Source organism: Sapajus apella, unplaced genomic scaffold (assembly GCF_009761245.1).
Source record: "Sapajus apella isolate SASKATOON/1434 unplaced genomic scaffold, GSC_monkey_1.0 scaffold68, whole genome shotgun sequence".
Taxonomy (NCBI): domain Eukaryota; kingdom Metazoa; phylum Chordata; class Mammalia; order Primates; family Cebidae; genus Sapajus; species Sapajus apella.
The window spans coordinates 4,434,142-4,453,560 of record NW_022437008.1 but is presented as its reverse complement, the minus strand read 5'-3'; the positions used below and the strand labels follow the sequence as shown (position 1 = coordinate 4,453,560).

Below are 19,419 nucleotides of genomic sequence, written 5' to 3'. Positions count from 1 at the left end.
TTTTGAGACGGAGTTTCACTCATGTTACCCAGGCTGGAGTGCAATGGTGCATCTTGGGTCACTGCAACCTCCGCCTCCTGGGTTCAGGCAATTCTCCTGCCTCAGCCTCCTGAGTAGCTGGGATTACAGGCACGCACCACCATGCCCAGCTAATTTTTTGTTTTTTAGTAGAGACGGAGTTTCACCATGTTGACCAGGATGGTCTTGATCTCTTGACCTCGTGATCCACCCGCCTCGGCCTCCCAAAGTGCTGGGATTACAGGCTTGAGCCACCGCGCCCGGCCATTATTTTTTATCTTTAAAGGAAAAGAGAATAGAATAAATCCCATTTATTGAGAACTTTTTAGGTCCTTTGCAAGTAGTGTTCCTATGAAGCTACTTCAATTAATTTAGAAATCCTGATAATTACCTGAATGTGTCTGGAAATCAATAAAATTATCTCCTGTTCCATGGTACATAGGAAGTTTTGGCCATAGCAGTGGTGGGCAAACTATATATACTACAAATTTGGCCCACAAACCATAGCTTGTTTTGGACCAGCCTGCAAGCGAATTACATTTTAAAATAATTATTACATTAAAAAAAGAAGAATGTGGAATGGAGACCATATGTGGTATGCAAAGCCTAAAATATTCGTCCTTTACAGAAAATGTTGCCGAACCCTGGTCTTTTGTTATAGAAATCTTTTTTTTTTTTTTTTTTTTTTTGAGACGGAGTTTCACTCATGTTACCCAGGCTGGAGTGCAATGGCGCGATCTCGGCTCACCGCAACCTCCGCCTCCTGGGTTCAGGCAATTCTGCCTCAGCCTCCTGAGTAGCTGGGATTACAGGCACGCACCACCATGCCCAGCTAATTTTTTGTATTTTTGGTAGAGACGGGGTTTCACCATGTTGACCAGGATGGTCTCGATCTCTTGACCTCGTGATCCACCCGCCTTGGCCTCCCAAAGTGCTGGGATTACAGGCTTGAGCCACCGCGCCCGGCTGTTATAGAAATCTTGAAGAACATATAGATATTCTGCTTTAGTTGTACTCACATCTTTACTGCCACCTTCCCACCTCACAGGCTTCCAGCCCAAGTCTGTTTATTTGATGAATGAAGTGAACATATATCATCGAAATCCTTCTTCCACTTTTTTTTTTCTGAGACGGAGTTTCACTCTTGTTGCCCAGACTGGAGTGCAATGGCACAATCTTGGCTCACTGCAACCTCTGCCTCCCAGAGTGATTCTCCTGGTTCAGCCTCCCAAGTAGCTGGGATTACATGCATGCACCATCACACCCAGCTAATTTTGTATTTTTAGTAGAGATGGGGTTTCTCTATGTTGGTCATGGAGAAACATGAGGTCAAACTCCCGACCTCAGGTGATCCACCTTCCTCAGCCTCCCAAAGTGCGGGGATTACAGACATGAACCATCACACCCAGACCACTTTTTTTTTTTTTTTTTTTTTAAGAGACAAGGTCTCGCTGTTTTGTCTAGGCTGGTCTCAAACTCCTGGCCCCAAGCAATCTTCCTGCTTCAGCCTCCCAAGGTGCTGGAATTAGAGGCATTGAGCCACTATACCCAGCCACCTCTTCCATCTTCAAAATATTTTCATTTATCTTACAAATAACACGTGCATTTATCATTTCAGGATTTGGTGATGTTCAGAGATGTGGCTGTAGACTTTTCTCAGGAAGAGTGGGAATGCCTGAATTCATATCAGAGGAATTTATACAGAGATGTGATATTAGAGAACTACAGCAACTTGGTGTCACTAGGTAAGCCTGTCTATGTCAGATAACTTAGACATTCACAGGACTGAATTTTTGGGCTGTCTTTCTGAAAACTAGCTAAATATCTGCTTTGTGGTTTGACAGTAGGTACCACTATTAAGCACCTTCATCTTTCCCCATAGTTTGGTGACCTTTACATTTTTCTTTGACTTTTCTGTTATTACTGCTCTTTAATGACAGCTGGGTATAAATTCTTAGACACTCATGGCAAAACCATTGTCAAAGAAATCTGATTTCATACCGCTATAGATCGTCTATGTTATTCATGAACTCATTTACAGTGAGAATGGGAAGACAGAGGTGTCTGGCTCTACATAGCTGTTAAAAGAGCTTTTACAATGTATGTGATATTGGGTTGAATGGACAGTTTGTTAAAACTTAAGTGGACAGTATTCAATTTCCTACAACATGCTTATTTACTTATTTATTTATTTACTGAGATGGAGTCTTGCTTTGTTGCCAAGCTGGAGTACAGTGGCGTGATCTCAGCTCACTGCAACCTCTGCCTCCCAGGTTCAAGTGATTCTCCTGCCTCAGCCTCCCAAGGAACTGGGACTATAGGTGTGTGCCACCGCACCCAGCTAATTTTTCTATTTTAGTAGAGACGGGATTTCACCATGTTGGACAGGATGGTCTCAATCTTTTGACCTTGTGATCTGCCCATCTTGGCCTCTCAAAGTGCTGGGATTACAGGCATGAGCCACCACACCCGGCCAACAGACATATTTTAACTGCTTGTGATTAAGTTTAAAATACACGAATTTGCATGTAACGGCATGCATATTTTGACAAGAAACTTATTTTCCAGTTAGTAAAATAATATTTAAAAAATAGCGAATGTAGTACCTCATGAACATATATAATGGTTAACACGTACCAGGCACTCATCTAAACACTTACTTTAAATCAAATCTCACAACAATGCTACGTGTGCACATTACTGTTATCCGCTTTTTGCATCTGAGAAAACTGAGGCACAGAGGGGTTGAATTATTTGCTCTACTGACATAGGAAAGAGAGGCAGGATTTGAAACAAGTGCTTTCAACTATTCTTTTCTCTCAAGAGACAGAGCCTGTGTAAGTTTAAGTTAAAATAAGACCGGGTCCCTACTTGTCTGTTCTTGTTTTTCCTTGTGATCCTAAAGTAACTCTATACTATGAATGTTTTTCAATTCTGATAGTCACCTTTGGTTTGAAGTCTTAAATAAGTTCTTTATTATGTTCTATTATTTGCTTTTAAGCGGGATGTTCCATTTCTAAACCAGATGTGATCACCCTGTTGGAACAAGGGAAAGAGCCTTGGTTGGTTGTGAGGGATGAGAAGAGAAGATGGAGCCTAGGTAAGTGTTGATCAGTCAGAGGTCTGTAAGGGGTGTGTCTCCTCCCCAAACAGCAGGTCTGGCCAGCCATTGTGGCATGGCCAGACCTGCTGTTTGGGGAGGAGACACACCCCTTAGATGTTGATTGTGAAGAAGAGACCTGAAACTTGGGAAGAAAATTTAGATCTTCTCAGCATTCCCCACCAAAGAAATTTCATCCATACTTCCATTTATCACTTGTTTCCCTCCCTTTTCTTTCCTCTGTTTCAGTAGGGGAAAATTTCTTCCCTAGTGATTCCGTTTTACCTGTATTTTGGATCTAATCCCTTTCTAGCTCATCTTTTGTATTTTGACTTTTATGTATATATTTTTTTCATTGCCCTCTGTTCATGGAGTTTAAATTGTAGTGAGGAATCTGCAGTAAACAAGTAAATAAATCAGTAAATGGATTACTAAAATATCCTCAAGTAATTGGGTATTATGAAGAAAAGTGAGTAAGGTAAGGATGTGGAGAATTATAATGAGTGAATGGAGTAATTTTAGATGGGGTTGTGGGAATTCACTGAGGGTGGTGGCAAAATATATTAAGGGAAAAATATTAGAGAAAGGTATAGAATATAGTCTCAAACCCTTTTAGAAGGCCTAAGTGTTTTTTCTGTAGTTCTTGGCTGAAGGCAGCCTGAATCCCCTTTACATTTAGTTTATAAGTAAAGCCAATAGGGTATGTAGGGGAGTTTACCTAACTAACTTGTTTACTTCTGCGGTCTTAAAACTAACCTTTGAGCTGGATGGCCCTCTCTGGGGAAGGTCAACCAGAGATATTACCCTCTAAAGGTGTTTGCTTTGGATATGGGAACCTGTCCTTAAATCTCATCACTCTACTGGTGTTGACTCAAGCCTTTGTCAATTAAACTTTACTCAAGAAATCCAAGTCTCTCTGGCTGGTAGGGGCCAGCTGTTGCAACTGTTTACAGCACTCGCCAGGGAGCCTGTAAGCAGCCACGGACCCTCAGCTGAACTGGCAAAGCATAATATCTGTGTGTCAGTGTACTTTATTTATCCATCGTCAGGGTCTGCAGGGCAGATCCCTGCAGGTGGTGACCCCAACGTGGGTTGGTCAGGGAAGAGGAGCCAATTTGAAGAGGCTCCAATTGGCCAGAGATGGGACTGTTTGAGCATCAATACATACAATGACTGCAGTGTGTTAACAATGCACAAAATACACTTAATTTTATGAATTATTAATACAGCAAATTATCATTGGAAGTTACTAGAAACTAACATTTAAAAAGCATAAATTTAAAGGAAAAGAAGCATTTATCCTGCCTTTCTTTCTTAGAAGAATTGTATGAATAGGTAGTAGATGGAGATATGTTTCTCTTTTTTTTTTTTTTTTGAGACAGAGTTTCACTCTTGTGGCCCAGGCTGGAGTGCAATGGCATGATCTCAGCTCACTCCAACCTCCGCGTTCCAGGTTCAAGCAATTCTCCTGTCTCAGCCTCCTGAGTAGCTGGGATTACAGGTGCCTACCACTGCACCCAGCTAATGTTTGTATTTTTTTAGTAGAGATAGGATTTCACCATGTCGGCCAGGCTGGTCCTGAACTCCTGACCTCAGGTGATCCACCTGCCTCGGCCTCCCAAAGTGCTAGGATTACATGTGTGAACCAACATGCCTGGCCATATGTTGCTCTTAATAAGAGTATTCAGTGAATAAATGAAGAGGAATGATAGAATATTACCATTTTGGAACCCCGTAAGAATTATGAGATTTAGATATTGAACATCAGTGCTGATAGCATCACAGAAATAGAGACAATCTGACATTGTTTCTGCTAATGAAGGAGCACAGTATCACCTATGAGGTAACTGTGCCATCAAAAGGTCCTAAGTCTTGTCAAACTTCTAAAACCTGTCCCCAACTTATAGGAAGAAGATAGAGGCCTATGTTTACACCTTGGAAATGTAGTGAGCAAAATTCAGAATATGGGAAACTACAGGACCAAAAACAGGTTCTTCAACCAATAAATTACAAGGGAAATAAAAAAATGATAGGAAAACCTATAGATTAAAAGAGATGTAAAAGACACGTCAATAGTTATGTTCTGTGAACTTTGTTTGGATGAGTTATTCTTTTTAGGTTGTTTAAAATTTTATCAGACAAATGGAAGTGTGTACACTGATTTTTTGATATTGAATAATTCAGTTTTTAGGTTTGGATAATGGTATTGTGGTTATGTGTAAAAGTGCCTTTTGAGATGAATATTATGTACACATGAAATGATGTAATACCAAGATTTGCTCCAAATAATATGAAGGAAGTAGATTGGGGGATACATGGGCCATGATTGGGCCTGGGGCTAATGGTCGGTGCTGGATACATGGAGATTTATTATGCTGTTCTATCTACTTTTTGATGTGTTAGAAATACTCTGTTATAAAGGTGTTTTGTTTGTTTGTTTTAGAGTTATTGAGAGATAAAAAGAAAATGGTGGTAAAAATAAATTTAAACTCTTCTTTCGATGAATTTTGCCGTAAAAGGGAAGCAGACACATAGAATACAGGGAATATATTTTATGATGTGAAGTATTATGGCATGTTTATAGGTTCACCAGAATGATCTCAAAGAGAGGAACATTGATGAAGTGGAGAGAGGATAGTTTTGTAAGCAGCGACCTTCAGTAGATGGGAAAGAGTGGAACCAGTTGAGGAAGGAAAACCACACATATGGTAGGAATTCAGATATATATTGATTGGAGAATGTGGTGGAGAGAAAAATACATATTTTTCTTTCAGTTGCGTCTGGTTCCTTGCTGAAACAGGAGTAGATTATCATCTGAATATGAGGGTTATTCAATTTTTTCTTGGAATTCAGTATGGATTATGTAATATTAGATGAGTGTTAATTTTCAGAAGTATAATTTTGTGGTTACAGGGTTTTAACATTTTCAGATCTCTGATTTTAATAGAATTGTCTTGGTCATAAATATTCTGTATTCTGTATAATTTTATATCAGCCAGAAGAAAAAAGGTGGGTGGGGGAGACATTATACCTCTGGAAACAGCATACCTCTGGGGAGAATTATGTGATAAGATAATTTCCTCCCTATTTTTATTTTATTTTATTTTGAGACGGGGTTTCTCCATGTTGCCCAGGCTGGTCTCGAATTCCTGGGCTTATGCAATCTGTCTGCCTTAGCCTGCCAAAGTGCTGGTATTACAGGTGTGAGCCACCATACCCTATCCCTATTTTCTTTTTAATTAAAGCTTATGCCCTGCAAATGGAAATAACACTTCTTTCATTTTGATCTAAGATTACTAATGTTTTGTTTTCACATTAGCAGTGTTTATTAGAATAAACTCTTTAATTCAGTGGAATCCAAACTAGTGTTTGGCTTATTAATTTTGAACACTTATATATTTTACATACATGTTTTAGGAGGTAGAACATTAAAATTGTGTATCATAGTGCAATCTTTTGATGTTTGGCTTAGCATTTTGTTTCAGTGTAAGTCTAGCCCATTCTGTCTTGATTAAAGTACATATGAAACATAGGCTATTCTTTCCAGTTTCAACTTCTTTGAGGTAGAACGGGAATATAAAGATAATTGTGAAGCAATCTGAGGGCAGAATCCTTGATGTTTTATGTTTTCTGTCTTTTATTATTTTCTCACACATGCCTACTTTGACAAAAATGCAATGTGAATGTATAGCCAATACTTCCAAAACATCCAACTTAGTTTTCATAGAAATGATTATCTTTTTTTTTTTTTTTTTTTGGAAGGGGGTTTCTTGCTCTTTTGCTAGGCTGGAGTGCAGTGGCGTGATCTTGGCTCACTGCAACCTCTGCCTCCTGTGTTCAAGCGATTCTCCTGCGTCAGCCTCCTGACTAGCTGGGATTACAGATGTCTGCCACCACACCTGGGTGATTTTTGTATTTTTAGTAGAGGTGGGGTTTCACCATGTTGGTCCGGGTCAGGCTGGTCTCAAACTCCTGACCTCAGGTGATCTGCCTGCCTCGGCCTCCCAAAGTGCTAGGATTATAGGCATGAGCCATCATGCCCAGCCATTTTTTTTTTTTTTTTTAATGAAAACCTTCAAATTTTACAGAATAAATTTTACAGCCTGTTCTAATTTCATTCTTAGTGAATACAGACATTTTGTCCAAATTTGTTTATACTTTTATTTATTTTGTGTGTTGTCTGCTCTCTTCCTTTATTCCGTTACCTTTTCCATTGTTTATTGTTTCTTATGCCAATTTGTATGGGTTTAAATATTTTTAAAATTTTTTAATTTTTAGAGATTGGGGTTTCATTATGTTGTCCAGGCTGGTCTTGATCTCCTGGCCTCAAATAATCCTTCCACCCCAAGTAACCCTCCTACCGCAGCCTCCCTGAGTAGTTGGGGATTACAGGTGCGAGCCATCGTGCTCAGCTTGTGTGGACTTTAATGCTGTGAACAGTAACACTTTCTCACTTTCTTATAACTGTTTTAGCCTTTCATTTGATTTTTGACTGGCTTTCCTTTTAGATTACTGGTTTTAATTTTGAATTTGCAGGTAAATCCTTTGAAATGACCATCTTTCTCTTAACCTTTGTTTTAACTTCATAACTATTATTTACTACCATTATTTAGCTAATTATGATGCTTTTATTAATGTCACTCATATCTTATTTGTCTTATTGGGGCCATAAATGGACTTTATCCCTAGAATTCTAGACAATTGCCATAGTTTTGTATTGCTTTTTTTGGGTGGGGAGACAGAGACAGAGAGAGGGAAACAGATTTTATTGCAGTATTTTCTGTTCCGTTCATTTACCTGTCCTTGGACACATTTTACCCACACCATTTATATTATTGTTGCTTTTTAGCATCTTTTTAGTGTATACTTTTTAAAAGTAAACTTGTTGAAATATAAATATACACAAAAATAAACAAATCATTAGTGAATTTTCACAAAGTGACCATACCCATCTAATTAGTACAGAAATAGAGCTTTACTAGGATACCAGAAGCCCCTCCTGACTTCTTCCAGTCATTCCTCCCCACCAAGGCTAACCACTATCCTGACACCATCATAGATTAATTATCATTTTTAAACTTTATAAAAATGGAATTGTACAGTATACATTGCTCTATGTCTAGTTTTGTTTATTCACCATTATGTTTGTGAGATTAGCCTTTGATGCACGTAGTTGCAGATTGTTCATTTTCGTTGCTATATAGTATTATGTTATGTTAACATGCCATCATTTATTAGCCATTCTTCCATTGATGAGCACTTGGATTCTTTCCAGTTTGGGCATATTACAAATAATGTTGCTTTAACCCTAACTGTAACCCTAATCCTAACATTTTCCTGTTAAAAAAGTATTGAATTCTTATTGTAAAAATTTTTAGCACATACACATTTGTAAAAAACATCTGTTTGCTCAGAATTTTAATAGCCTTTTACTTTAGTATAAACCTGTCATTACACCTGGAAAATCATTGAAATATTCTTTAGGAAGTACCCAAATGGCATTATAGGGACTTTAGGGAAGATACGGGGAACCTGTGACATAGATGTGCATAGTTATGTAAACCCAAGTGAATATAAATATTTAGAGCTTCTCATTACCTTGGTTGTGAAAGGGGGTCAGAGTTCACTTACGACTATACAAAGTAGGAATTGAACTGCAGTGGAGATATCTGCAAGTGTAAATGGAGACACAATTGGAAAGATGATCGAGTATAAAGAAATCACTATTTTCTATTTATATATTTTACTGAGATAACCTAGATGTGCTTGTTTCCCATCTCTATAGGAAGTGACAAAAAGAGAATATTTAATTAGCATAGTAAGGTTTAAGATTGGAGGTAGGACATCATATTCCATAATTGTTAACTAATTATGAAAATTTAATTCACAGTTAACATGAACTGTGGCTTTATTCACTGGTGAGTTAAAAATTGTTTCTCCCCTTGGGGAAGTTTAAGGTAAGAAAATAAAGATAATAGTAAATGGGGAAATTAATGAATAACAACATAATTGAGAAAAATGTTAAGAAAAAATAAGTAGCTGGGCATGGTGGCTCACAGCTATAATCCCAGCACCATGGGAGGCTGAGGCGGGTGGACAGGAATTTGAAATCAGCCAACACTCTGAAACTCTGTCTCTACTAAAAATACAGAAATTAGCCAGGCATGGCAGTGGGCACTTGTAATAACAGCTACCTGGAAGACTAAGACATGAGAATCACTTGAACCCCGGCAGAGATTGCAGTGAGCCAAGATTGCACTACTGCACTTTAGCCTGGGCAACAGACCAAGACTACATCTAAAAAAGCAAAATTAAAAAATAAATGACTAGGATAGAAAACAAATAATATATATTACATGAAGTCAGCAGGGATCATTTTTCTGATTTTTAAAATGAAACCTGGTGGGTGAAAGAAACCCAACAAAGCAAACCCAAGTCAAGATTCCTGGGAGATTTGATAGCCAGTGAAAAACTCTAAGAAATGGAAAGATTGGGCCAGGTGCAGTGGATCATGACTGTAATCCCAGCACTTTGAGAGGCTGAGGTGGGCAGATCATTTGAGGTCAGGAGTTTGAGACCAGCCTGACCAACATGGAGAAACCCCATCTCTACTAAAAATATGTTAGCTAACCGTGGTGGCGCACTCCTGTAATTCCAGCTACTTGGGAGGCTGAAGCAGGAGAATCACTTGAACCTGGAAGGCGGAGGTAACAGTGAGCCAAGATTGCATGATAGGGTCATGGACAGCAAAGGGGACAGTGGCTTGAGTTGATACCTTGTGGTAAACAGAGTCTATGTTACTCAAGATAAAGTATTTGCTCTTTGTTCTAATTGCAAAGAGAACTTAAAAAATTTAAGTAGGGAGTCTCAAACTTTGATCTGCACCCAAATAATCTGGTCTTAAGTCATCATTTTCCTTTTAGCTTCTTTTAAATTATCTATTTTAGATACATTGTGCTCATTTACTTCAATTGGGCTTTCTTTTTTTTTTTTTTTGTCATTGATTTCTATTATAAATTTTTTTATTTGCTTATTTGTCTAGAACAGGAAAATATGCTTTGGTCTTGTTTTCTTTCAGATTTGGAATCCAGATATGACACTAAAAAGTTATTTCAAGAAAAGGATATTTATGAAATGAATTTATCTCAGTGGAAGGTAATGGAAAGAATTACCTGTGGACTTGAAGGACAAGAAAGTCCTCATGAGGTATGTTTCAGGCAAGTGACAAAAGCCACCTCTGAAAAAATGCCCACTTACAGAAAACTCAGATCTCTTACTCTGTATCAGAAAAGTCATAATAGAGAGAAACCCTATGAATGTGGGGAATGTGGGAAGGCTTTTAGAGTACGACAACAACTTACTTTCCATCAAAGAATTCATACTGGTGAGAAACCCTATGAATGTAAAGAATGTGGAAAAGCCTTTAGGCAGTGTGCCCACCTTAGTCGACATCAGAGGATTCATACTTCTGACAAACTCTACGAATGTAAAAAATGTGGAAAGATCTTCACATGTGGCTCAGACCTTCGAGTACATCAGAGAATTCATATTGGCGAGAAGCCGTATGAATGTAAAGAATGTGGGAAAGCCTTTAGAGTTAGAGGACAACTTAATCTCCATCAAAGGATCCATACTGGTGAGAAACCCTATGAATGTAAGGAATGTGGGAAGGCCTTTAGACAGTATGCACACCTTACTCGACATCAGAGACTTAACATTGCTGAGAAGTGCTATGAGTGTAAGGAATGTGGTCAGGCTTTTCTGTGTAGTACAGGCCTTCGACTACATCACAAACTTCATACTGGTGAAAAACCCTATGAATGTAAGGAGTGTGGAAAGGCCTTTAGAGTGCGGCAACAACTTACTCTCCATCAGAGAATTCACACTGGTGAGAAGCCTTATGATTGTAAGGAATGTGGGAAGACTTTCAGTCGTGGCTATCATCTAACTCTCCATCAGAGAATACATACTGGTGAGAAACCTTATGAATGTAAGGAATGTCAGAAGTTCTTTCGTCGTTACTCAGAACTTATTTCACATCAAGGTATTCACATTGGAGAGAAACCTTATGAATGTAAGGAATGTGGGAAGGCATTTAGACTGTTCTCACAGCTTACTCAACATCAGAGTATTCATTTTGGTGAGAAGCCCTATAAGTGTAAAGAATGTGAGAAGACTTTTAGACTGCTTTCACAACTTACTCAACATCAAAGTATTCATACTGGCGAAAAACCCTATGACTGTAAGGAATGTGGAAAGTCCTTTAGACTTCATTCATCACTGATTCAACATCAGAGAATTCATTCAGGTGAGAAACCATACAAATGTAAGGAATGTAAAAAAGCATTTAGACAACATTCACATCTTACTTACCATCAGCGAATTCATAATGTAACTTAATAATTATTAGAACTCTTCCATTGTGAATTTTATGTTGAGCATAGGAAGTAAATTCTAGAGGAAAGGTTTTTGAATGTAGGACTCCCTTTTGCTTCATGCTCAAAACTGACTTAGGAAGTTTTATTTAAAGGAAAGAATGTGTTAATGAACATATAGAAGACTTTCATCGCCTTTGAAACTATGTTAAACTTTAGGACATTCATCCTAAAAACGAACTTTATTAAAGGAGTGAATGTGGAAAAGCTTTTGATCTTACCTATTATTATCTCCATATTCTTCCCTCTGTGTAGTATACACATGGAGGTTTCCAGGAAACCACCTCATTCTGAAAATGTGTAAATGAAGGGAAAGTCATTTAGCCTGCTTTTCCTGCATGAACTGTATTTCAAGGCAACAGAAGGTAATGAGGTAAAGTTCTTTATTAGAAAATTTCAGGCTAATGAATGCAAAAAGAATAATAGAAATAGAAAATTGTATTAGAAAAGCTATTGTGAAACATATAATGAAATACTAAATCAAGAGGTTGAGACCATTCAGTGAAAGGTTGTGAACTTTAGTGAATAGATCAGACTGACAACATCTGAACTCACTGATAATAACTTCACAAAAAAAGACAATAAAAATTATTTGCCTCCTAATGTGATACAGTAAGATATATACATCTTGCCAAAAATATTAAACCTGAATTTAATTAAGCCTCAAGATCTAACTCCCAGTTTAGAGAAAATTCAAGAAATGGAAGAGTAAATTACATGACACAAAAAGGAACAATTAAGTCTAAAATAAGAGTAATTCTACAAGAGGGATGACCTGGTTTCCTAACCAATAAAATGGCATTTTGAGAAATAAGGTGGAACTCTTAGGTATTGACAGACTTGAGACATCAATCAAATGCAATGAAAGAGTGGTTTTTACTTAGATCATGAGTTGAACAAACATGTAACATAAGACATATTTACAATAATTGGGAGAATGGGAATATTGACCATATTAGATAATAGGAAACTTTTTGTTATATGTGATAATAGCATTGTGATTATGTAAAAGTCTATTTGTTAGAGATAATTTCTGAAATTTATACACAGGAGATGATGTATCTGGAATGTCCTTTTCATGCAAAAGAAAAATGAGGGTGAATAACATGTTTGGCAAAATGATGGTAATCTAAGTCTTGGTTACATGGTTTTTGTTTTTGTTATTCTTTCTACTTTTGTGTATTTAAAATTTTCCTTGATGTGCTTTTAAAGATCAAGTTAGCCATGAAGTTATAACCAATTTAAGATGAATAATTTTTTAAAAAAATTCTACATATTAAATCTTGTGGATGTTGCCAAAGCTCTACACATTGGGATTGGTTTAATTACATGATAATGACTATAATTACATGACAATGACTATGATGTATTCAGGAAGTTAAAATTGTGTGCCCACATTTTATTTAGTTCACCTCTCTATCTCTGTATTATAGTACCCATGGTACTCACTTCATATATATATATATTTTGAGACATAGTCTTGCTCTGTCACCCAGGCTGGAGTGCAGTGGCATGATCTTGGCTCACTGCAAGCTCTACCTCCCAGGTTTAATCCATTCTCCTCCTTCACCCTCCCAAGTAGCTGGGATTACAGGCATGTGCCACCTTGCCTGGCTAATTTTTGTATTTTTAGTAGAGTGGGGTTTCACCATGTTGGCTAGGCTGGTCTCAAACTCCTGACCTCAGGTGATCTGCCTGCCTTGGCCTCCCAAAGTGCTGGGATTACAGGCGCAAGCCACCGTGCTCAGCCTGCACTTCATATGTTTAAAGAATGAGTAAAATAAAGCAATTACTACTGCTAAATGTGGAAATTAATGGACTAGACCTACACTGTCTAATATAATAGTTACTAGCAACATTTTGAGCACTTGAAATTAAGTTATTGAACACTGACATGTGGCTAGTCCAAATTAAAATGGTGTTAAATGTAAAACACAAGATTCTGACGACTGTTATTTAAAAAAAGTTAAATATCTCAATTTTTCATATTGAGTACATATTGAAATATTTTAGACATATTGGTTCAAATAAAATATGTTAAAATGAATAGCACTATTTTTTGTTTTTTAAAAATGTGTTACAGGAAACTTTAAAATTATGTAGCTCACATATTTCTATTGTCAGCACTGGAATAAACAATAAAAAGTAGATTTTAGCCAAAGGGTTTTTTTGTGTATGTTTCTTTAGAGGATACTAACATAGTCAAGACCTTGGCAGTTTTGATCACAGAATAGAAATATGAAAGATTACACAGCTACAGCTATATTAATGATAAAAGTGACAGCTATGAATTTTTAAAGTTATAAGTTGCTATACCGTATATATGTAATATGTGTGTGTGTGTGTATAGTGTGTAGGTATATATGTTTATACATACACTATACATTTATTTTAAAATAGTGAAAATCCAGAATTATTCTGTGGAAAAAAAATATACTGAAATTGACTTCACATGCTGAAGAAAGCCTGAGTAGACCAACAAGTAAAGAAAAAATTAAGACGGCTAGGACAAGTGTGGTGACTCATGCCTGTAATCCCCCCACTTTGGGTGGCTGAGGTGTGTGGATCACCTGAGGTCAGGAGTTCAAGACTAGCCTGACCAACATGGAGAAACCCCATCTCTACTAAAAAACAAAATTAGCCTGGTGTGGTGGCGCATGTCTATAATCCCAGGTACTCAGGAGGCTGAGGCAGGAGAATCACTTGAACCCAGGAGGTGGAGGTTGCAGTGGATATCGCACCATTGCATTCCAGCCTGGGCAACAAGAGCAGAACTCTGTGGTCCTCCCCACCAAAAAAATTAAGATGGTTAGAAGATATGCTTTCTAAAAGAATAATTTAGAATCTGACTTTTTTTTTTTAATCAGGCAGACTCCTGAGCGAGATTAGGCTCAGAGAGAATCTGATAATCCATTTTTTTACAAGTAAAATCTTTGAAGGATTGGTAATTGCTAAATGTTTCCATCATTATTGTTATACAAGACTAACCTAAAACTGATTATAAGAACTAGATGAGGAGGGCTGGCAAAACCAAAATCTAGAAATTTTTATATGAAGAGAAATCTAGTAATTCCAATTTCTGTGGCAAATTGTATCCAACAGTTTATTTAAGTATGGAAGAGAAAATCATTTATGTGGAATATCTTGGACCTGATCCATCTGACTTTAATTATATATTTAGACTCTAGGCATTCTACATTCAGTACATCATAATGATAGTAAAAGAGGTATGATTCAGGCCCAGTGTCATCTCAATTCTTGCTGATTTTCTTTTCTTTTTTTAGCTTTCTGTGTATTAAGAATGGAGTGAATTTTATGTATGTAAAAGTATAACCCAACACTTTAAAATTACCTTCTCAAAATTAATACAGAGTTCTTATAAATCATTATATCAGTTAGACTTCAGTGATTTCACTGTAGTCATCCATTATGAACTGTATATGCTGCTATAATTGGGAAGTCATGATGTTCAGTGTATCACATCATTATATTCCATTTCTAAAATGGACTATGCAACTTGATAGCATTTGAAACCATTTCCCAGGAAACACTAATGCTTGATGGTATTTTTAGAAAGCATTCTGTGGTTAAATGAGCATATTAAGTACTGCATATTAAAATGAATCAGTTTAAGAAAATAAAATGTAAGCTTCCTCAAATAATGAAGTAATGAGAGTTTAATTAATTTTATTTAACTTGATGTATCTGAAGCACCCTTTACCATGTAGCTTACTCTCAATGCCTGTGAGTATGTTTGGGATATGAACCCACTTTAGCAGATAACTGCTGTAACCAAAACAGCTGATGGCAAAGGTGAAAAATTCAGACCTTATGCCAGGTAGTTAGTTGTATTGGAAGATGGATGTGAGGTACGTTTCCCTGGATGTGGCATCATGTTCTAAAGTCATCTATTCTTTCTAAATTTAGAACTGTTGCTTTTCTGCAGAAATAAAAGTTTCTGAATCAGCACTATTCTGCAATGAAAATGAACAACCTATGACTAATAAATAAATCTCAAAAGCATAATGTTGGGCCAAAGAAGCCAGATGTAAAAGAGGACGTACTATATGATTATATGAAATACAAAAATTGAGAACTTTTTAATGTAGTTGGAAGTCAGGATACTGGTAGGGATGCGGGGGGTAAGGGGTACATAGCAGGAGGGACAGTGATGGAAAGAGCAATGGGAGGTTTCTGTAGATGCTAGTGATGTTTTGTTGCTTGATTTGGGTGCTGATTGATGTAGTCAGTTTGTGAAAATTCATTGAGTTGTACATTTTATACTTTTCTGTATGTTTGTTGTAGTTTAAAAGATTTTTTAACTTATGAAAATAAAAACTATGAGTTCATACTGATACTTTGAGTTCAAATTTAATACCACGTTATTTTTAAGTTTAATTTTATTCTTGCATCTTTTGCTTTTCCCCTGAAATTCTTGTTGATTTTTAACAATGAAATAATATATGTGCTGTGATCTATAAATAAGCAGTATAAAATACTTACAACATAATACCAGCATTACCACCAAAAATGAATGCTGAATGAAGTTGAAGATTTCTTGGCATCACTCTCTGTCCTTCAAATATCATTCACTAAGAATGTGGAGGGAAATTACTTAGTTGTAATCAACCGGATTTGGAGCTAGATTGATTTATTTTCAGTGTTCAAGGGCTGCCATTTTTATTTGATTTAATTTTATTCTTAAAGACTATATAACGTTTTTGTGATTTTAAAATTAAAACCATAAAACAAAATGTGTTTTATGCATCAGTTTGTGTCCCATACAATCTGTTCCATCAGTTCCCTCTGAAAAGCCATTTTATTACTTTTTGGTCTAACTTTCCAAGAGTTCTTTTTGAGAAGCATATTAAATGTTCTAATGATTGTTGTATAACAAGCCACCCGAAACTTCATGCCATAAGACAACCATGTTATTATGCTGATAGATTCTGTGGGTCAACAATCCAGAGAGAACACAGCAGGGATGGTTTATCTCTACTAGATGATGTCTGGAGTCTCAGCTGGGATTATTTGAATGCCTAGTCCAGGTAGGGCTGGAATATCCACTTCCAAGCTTCTTTTCTCTCATGCCTGAATTTTGGACTTGGACAACTTAAATACGAATCTTAGCTGGAACTGTCAGCAGGAACACCTACATGGTCATGGGTTTTTCACAGAATGTTTGTGTATTCCAAGATGGACATCCCAGGAGTGAACATTCTAGGAGAACCAAGTGGAAGCTGGCTTTTTCTGACCTAGCTTTGGAAGTATGACAGCATCACTTCTGCATTTTAATGGTTACTAGTGAGACTTAAACCCAGCCCAAATTCAGAGGAAGGGGAATTTGAGTTCATCTCTTGATGGAAAAGTGGTAAGAACATACTGTGGAAGACCATGTGGGTGGGGAAATATCGTTGCATCCATCTTAAAAAATACAGTCTGCCACATTTTGCCTCCTAGCTACCGTTCGCATTCTGCCCCATGAAAATACATTCATGTGCTTCCCTCAGGCTTCCAAAATTTCATCCTATTGCAGCATCAATTTGAAGTCTAGGACCTTATCTAAATCAAATCTAGCTAAATAAATAAAATGTATGTGGAATACTACACAGCTACAAAAAAGAATAAAATATCCTTTGCAGCAACATGGAGCTGAAGGCCATTATTCTAAGCAAGTTAATACAGGAACAGAAAACCAAAACCAGCATGTTCTCACTTATAAGTGGGAGCTAAACATTGAGCATGCATGGACTCAAGGCAGGGAACAGTAGATACCAGGACTGCGTAAGAGTAGAGGATGGGAGGGTGAGAATCAAAAAACTACCTCTTGGGTACTAATTACCTGGGTGATTAAATAATCTACACCAAACCCCTGCAACACACAATTTACCCATGTAACACACTTGCACATGTACCCCCTGAACCTAAAAGTTGGAAAGAAAAACAAATTAAGAAGTCCGTGTGTGGATAAGCCTCCTTCAGTTCAGTTCCTGGAATATACTTAACTTTGAGTATGAGTCCTTTCAATCCACAATATTGTGAACTAACTTCAATCTATAGTTCTTTGACACACCCACATCCAATAATGGAACAGGTATAGAATAATAAGCATTCAGTTTCAAAAGTTTTATGGGTAAAACAGTTGAAGGAAATTGCTCATCCATAACAATTCTGAAATCTGGCCAGGCGCACATAACCAGCTCCTTGATTAGAGTTCCTTGGAAATGACTTTGTATGGCTCTTCCCCTGCCATCTGATCTTTTGGTTCTGCGTCACACTGCGTTTTTCTTTTCTTCATAAAAAGTAGCCCATGTTTACAACTGAGTACTACTCTCATACTTGTAGACATTTGGGAGTCCAAAGGTCCTTTTTCACTTTATAGTGTTTCTGCCCTGTACGCTCAAGCTTGTAGTAAATCAAGTAGTACAATTCTCTTGAAAACTCTGTGTATCCTGTGAATTTTATTACGGTTTATTAAATGAAACAAAAGATGTACCACAGACCCTTCTCTTTATTGTGCTCCCTAAGAGGCTGCTGTGGGAAAATGACAGATTCTTAGAAGCCCTGCTGTTTCACAGAAAGAATAAACCTTGGCTTCATCTTTTCCCTGAGGCTGCATTTTCATGACAGCACCGTTGATTTGTTCCCTACCCTGCCCCGCCAGGCCCTTTATAACTTTGAAAGCATTGCCAATTGCTGCTAGAGATGTATTAAAGTTCTCAGCTATAATGAGTTTCCTGTTTCTCCTTCCCCTTCTGATAGCTTTTGCTTCATGTATTTTGAAACTCTGATATATGTGGCATAGCATTTAGGATTATTATGTTTTCTTGGTGAATTGATCTTTTTATAATTTTTTTTTTATAATTGCAGGCTCACTGCAGTCTCTGCCCCCTGGGTTCAAGCCATTCTACTACCTCAGCCTCCCTAGTAGCTGGGATTATAAGCGTGTGCTACCATGCCTGGCTAATTTTTATATTTTTAGTAGAGACAGGGTTTTGCCATGTTGACCAGGCTGGTCTCAAACTCCTGACCTCAAGTGATTCGCCCACCTCAAGTGTGGGAATTACAGGCGTGAGCCACTGTACCAGGCCCTTTTTATAATTTTATAATCTGTTCTGATTTTCTTTGAAACTGGCATTTTCTGATATTAGTAATGCCACTCTTATGGTTAGTGTTTTCATGGTGTATCTTCTTTTCCTATTCTCTTTTAACTTACCTGTATCATATTTGAAATTAATTTCTTTTTTTAATTTTTAATTTTTATTTTAAAGACAGGGTCTTAGAGGTAGCAAACCACATCACCATGTGTGTACCTATGCAAAAATCCTGCATAATCTGCACATGTACCCCAGAACCTAAAGTACAATTAAAAAAAAAAAAAGACAGGGTCTTAGTCTGTGGCCCTGGCTGGAGTTAGTGACATGATCCTAGCTCACTGCAGTCTCGAGCTCTAATGGGAGCTCAAGCAGTCCTTCCATCTCAGCTTTTTGCATAGCCAGGACTATGTACATGTGCCACCATACCCAGCTAATTATTTTATTTTTTGTAGAGATAGAGTCTTGCTGTGTTGTCCAGGCTGGTCTTGAATTCCTCCTATCTTGGCCTTTCAAAGTGCTGGGAATACAGATGTGAGCTGCTGTCCCTAGCCAAGACCTTTTAAAATTGTGTCTATTTTGAGATCTCTGAGCCTCCTGAATCTGCATGTTCAATTGCTAGACTTGGGATGTTTTCATCTATTATTTCATTAAAGAGGTTTTCCAACTTTTTTGTTTTCTCTTCGCCTCCTGGAACATCTAAAATTCTAATATTTGTTCTTGTGATGGTGTCCCAATGTGTCATGTAGGTTTTCTTCATTAATTTTTTTTT

The 19,419-nt window shown here is 37.2% G+C and overlaps 1 protein-coding gene across 7 annotated transcripts in view; it reads left to right on the top strand.

The window, feature by feature from the left end:
- LOC116530892 (zinc finger protein 30 homolog) overlaps positions 1 to 13,080 on the top strand; it is a 24,791-nt gene extending 11,711 nt beyond the window's left edge. For 6 of the 7 annotated variants that reach the window (XM_032249429.1, XM_032249423.1, XM_032249425.1 and 3 more), the window contains 3 exons: positions 1,637 to 1,763; positions 3,020 to 3,118; positions 10,197 to 13,080. In XM_032249429.1, coding sequence (XP_032105320.1) covers positions 1,637 to 1,763; positions 3,020 to 3,118; positions 10,197 to 11,518 — 1,548 coding nt within the window. In that variant the 3' untranslated portion in view covers positions 11,519 to 13,080. The remainder of the gene's footprint in view (positions 1 to 1,636; positions 1,764 to 3,019; positions 3,119 to 10,196) is intronic. The other variant, XM_032249430.1, reaches the window with a different exon arrangement.
- Positions 13,081 to 19,419: the final 6,339 nt, after the last annotated feature.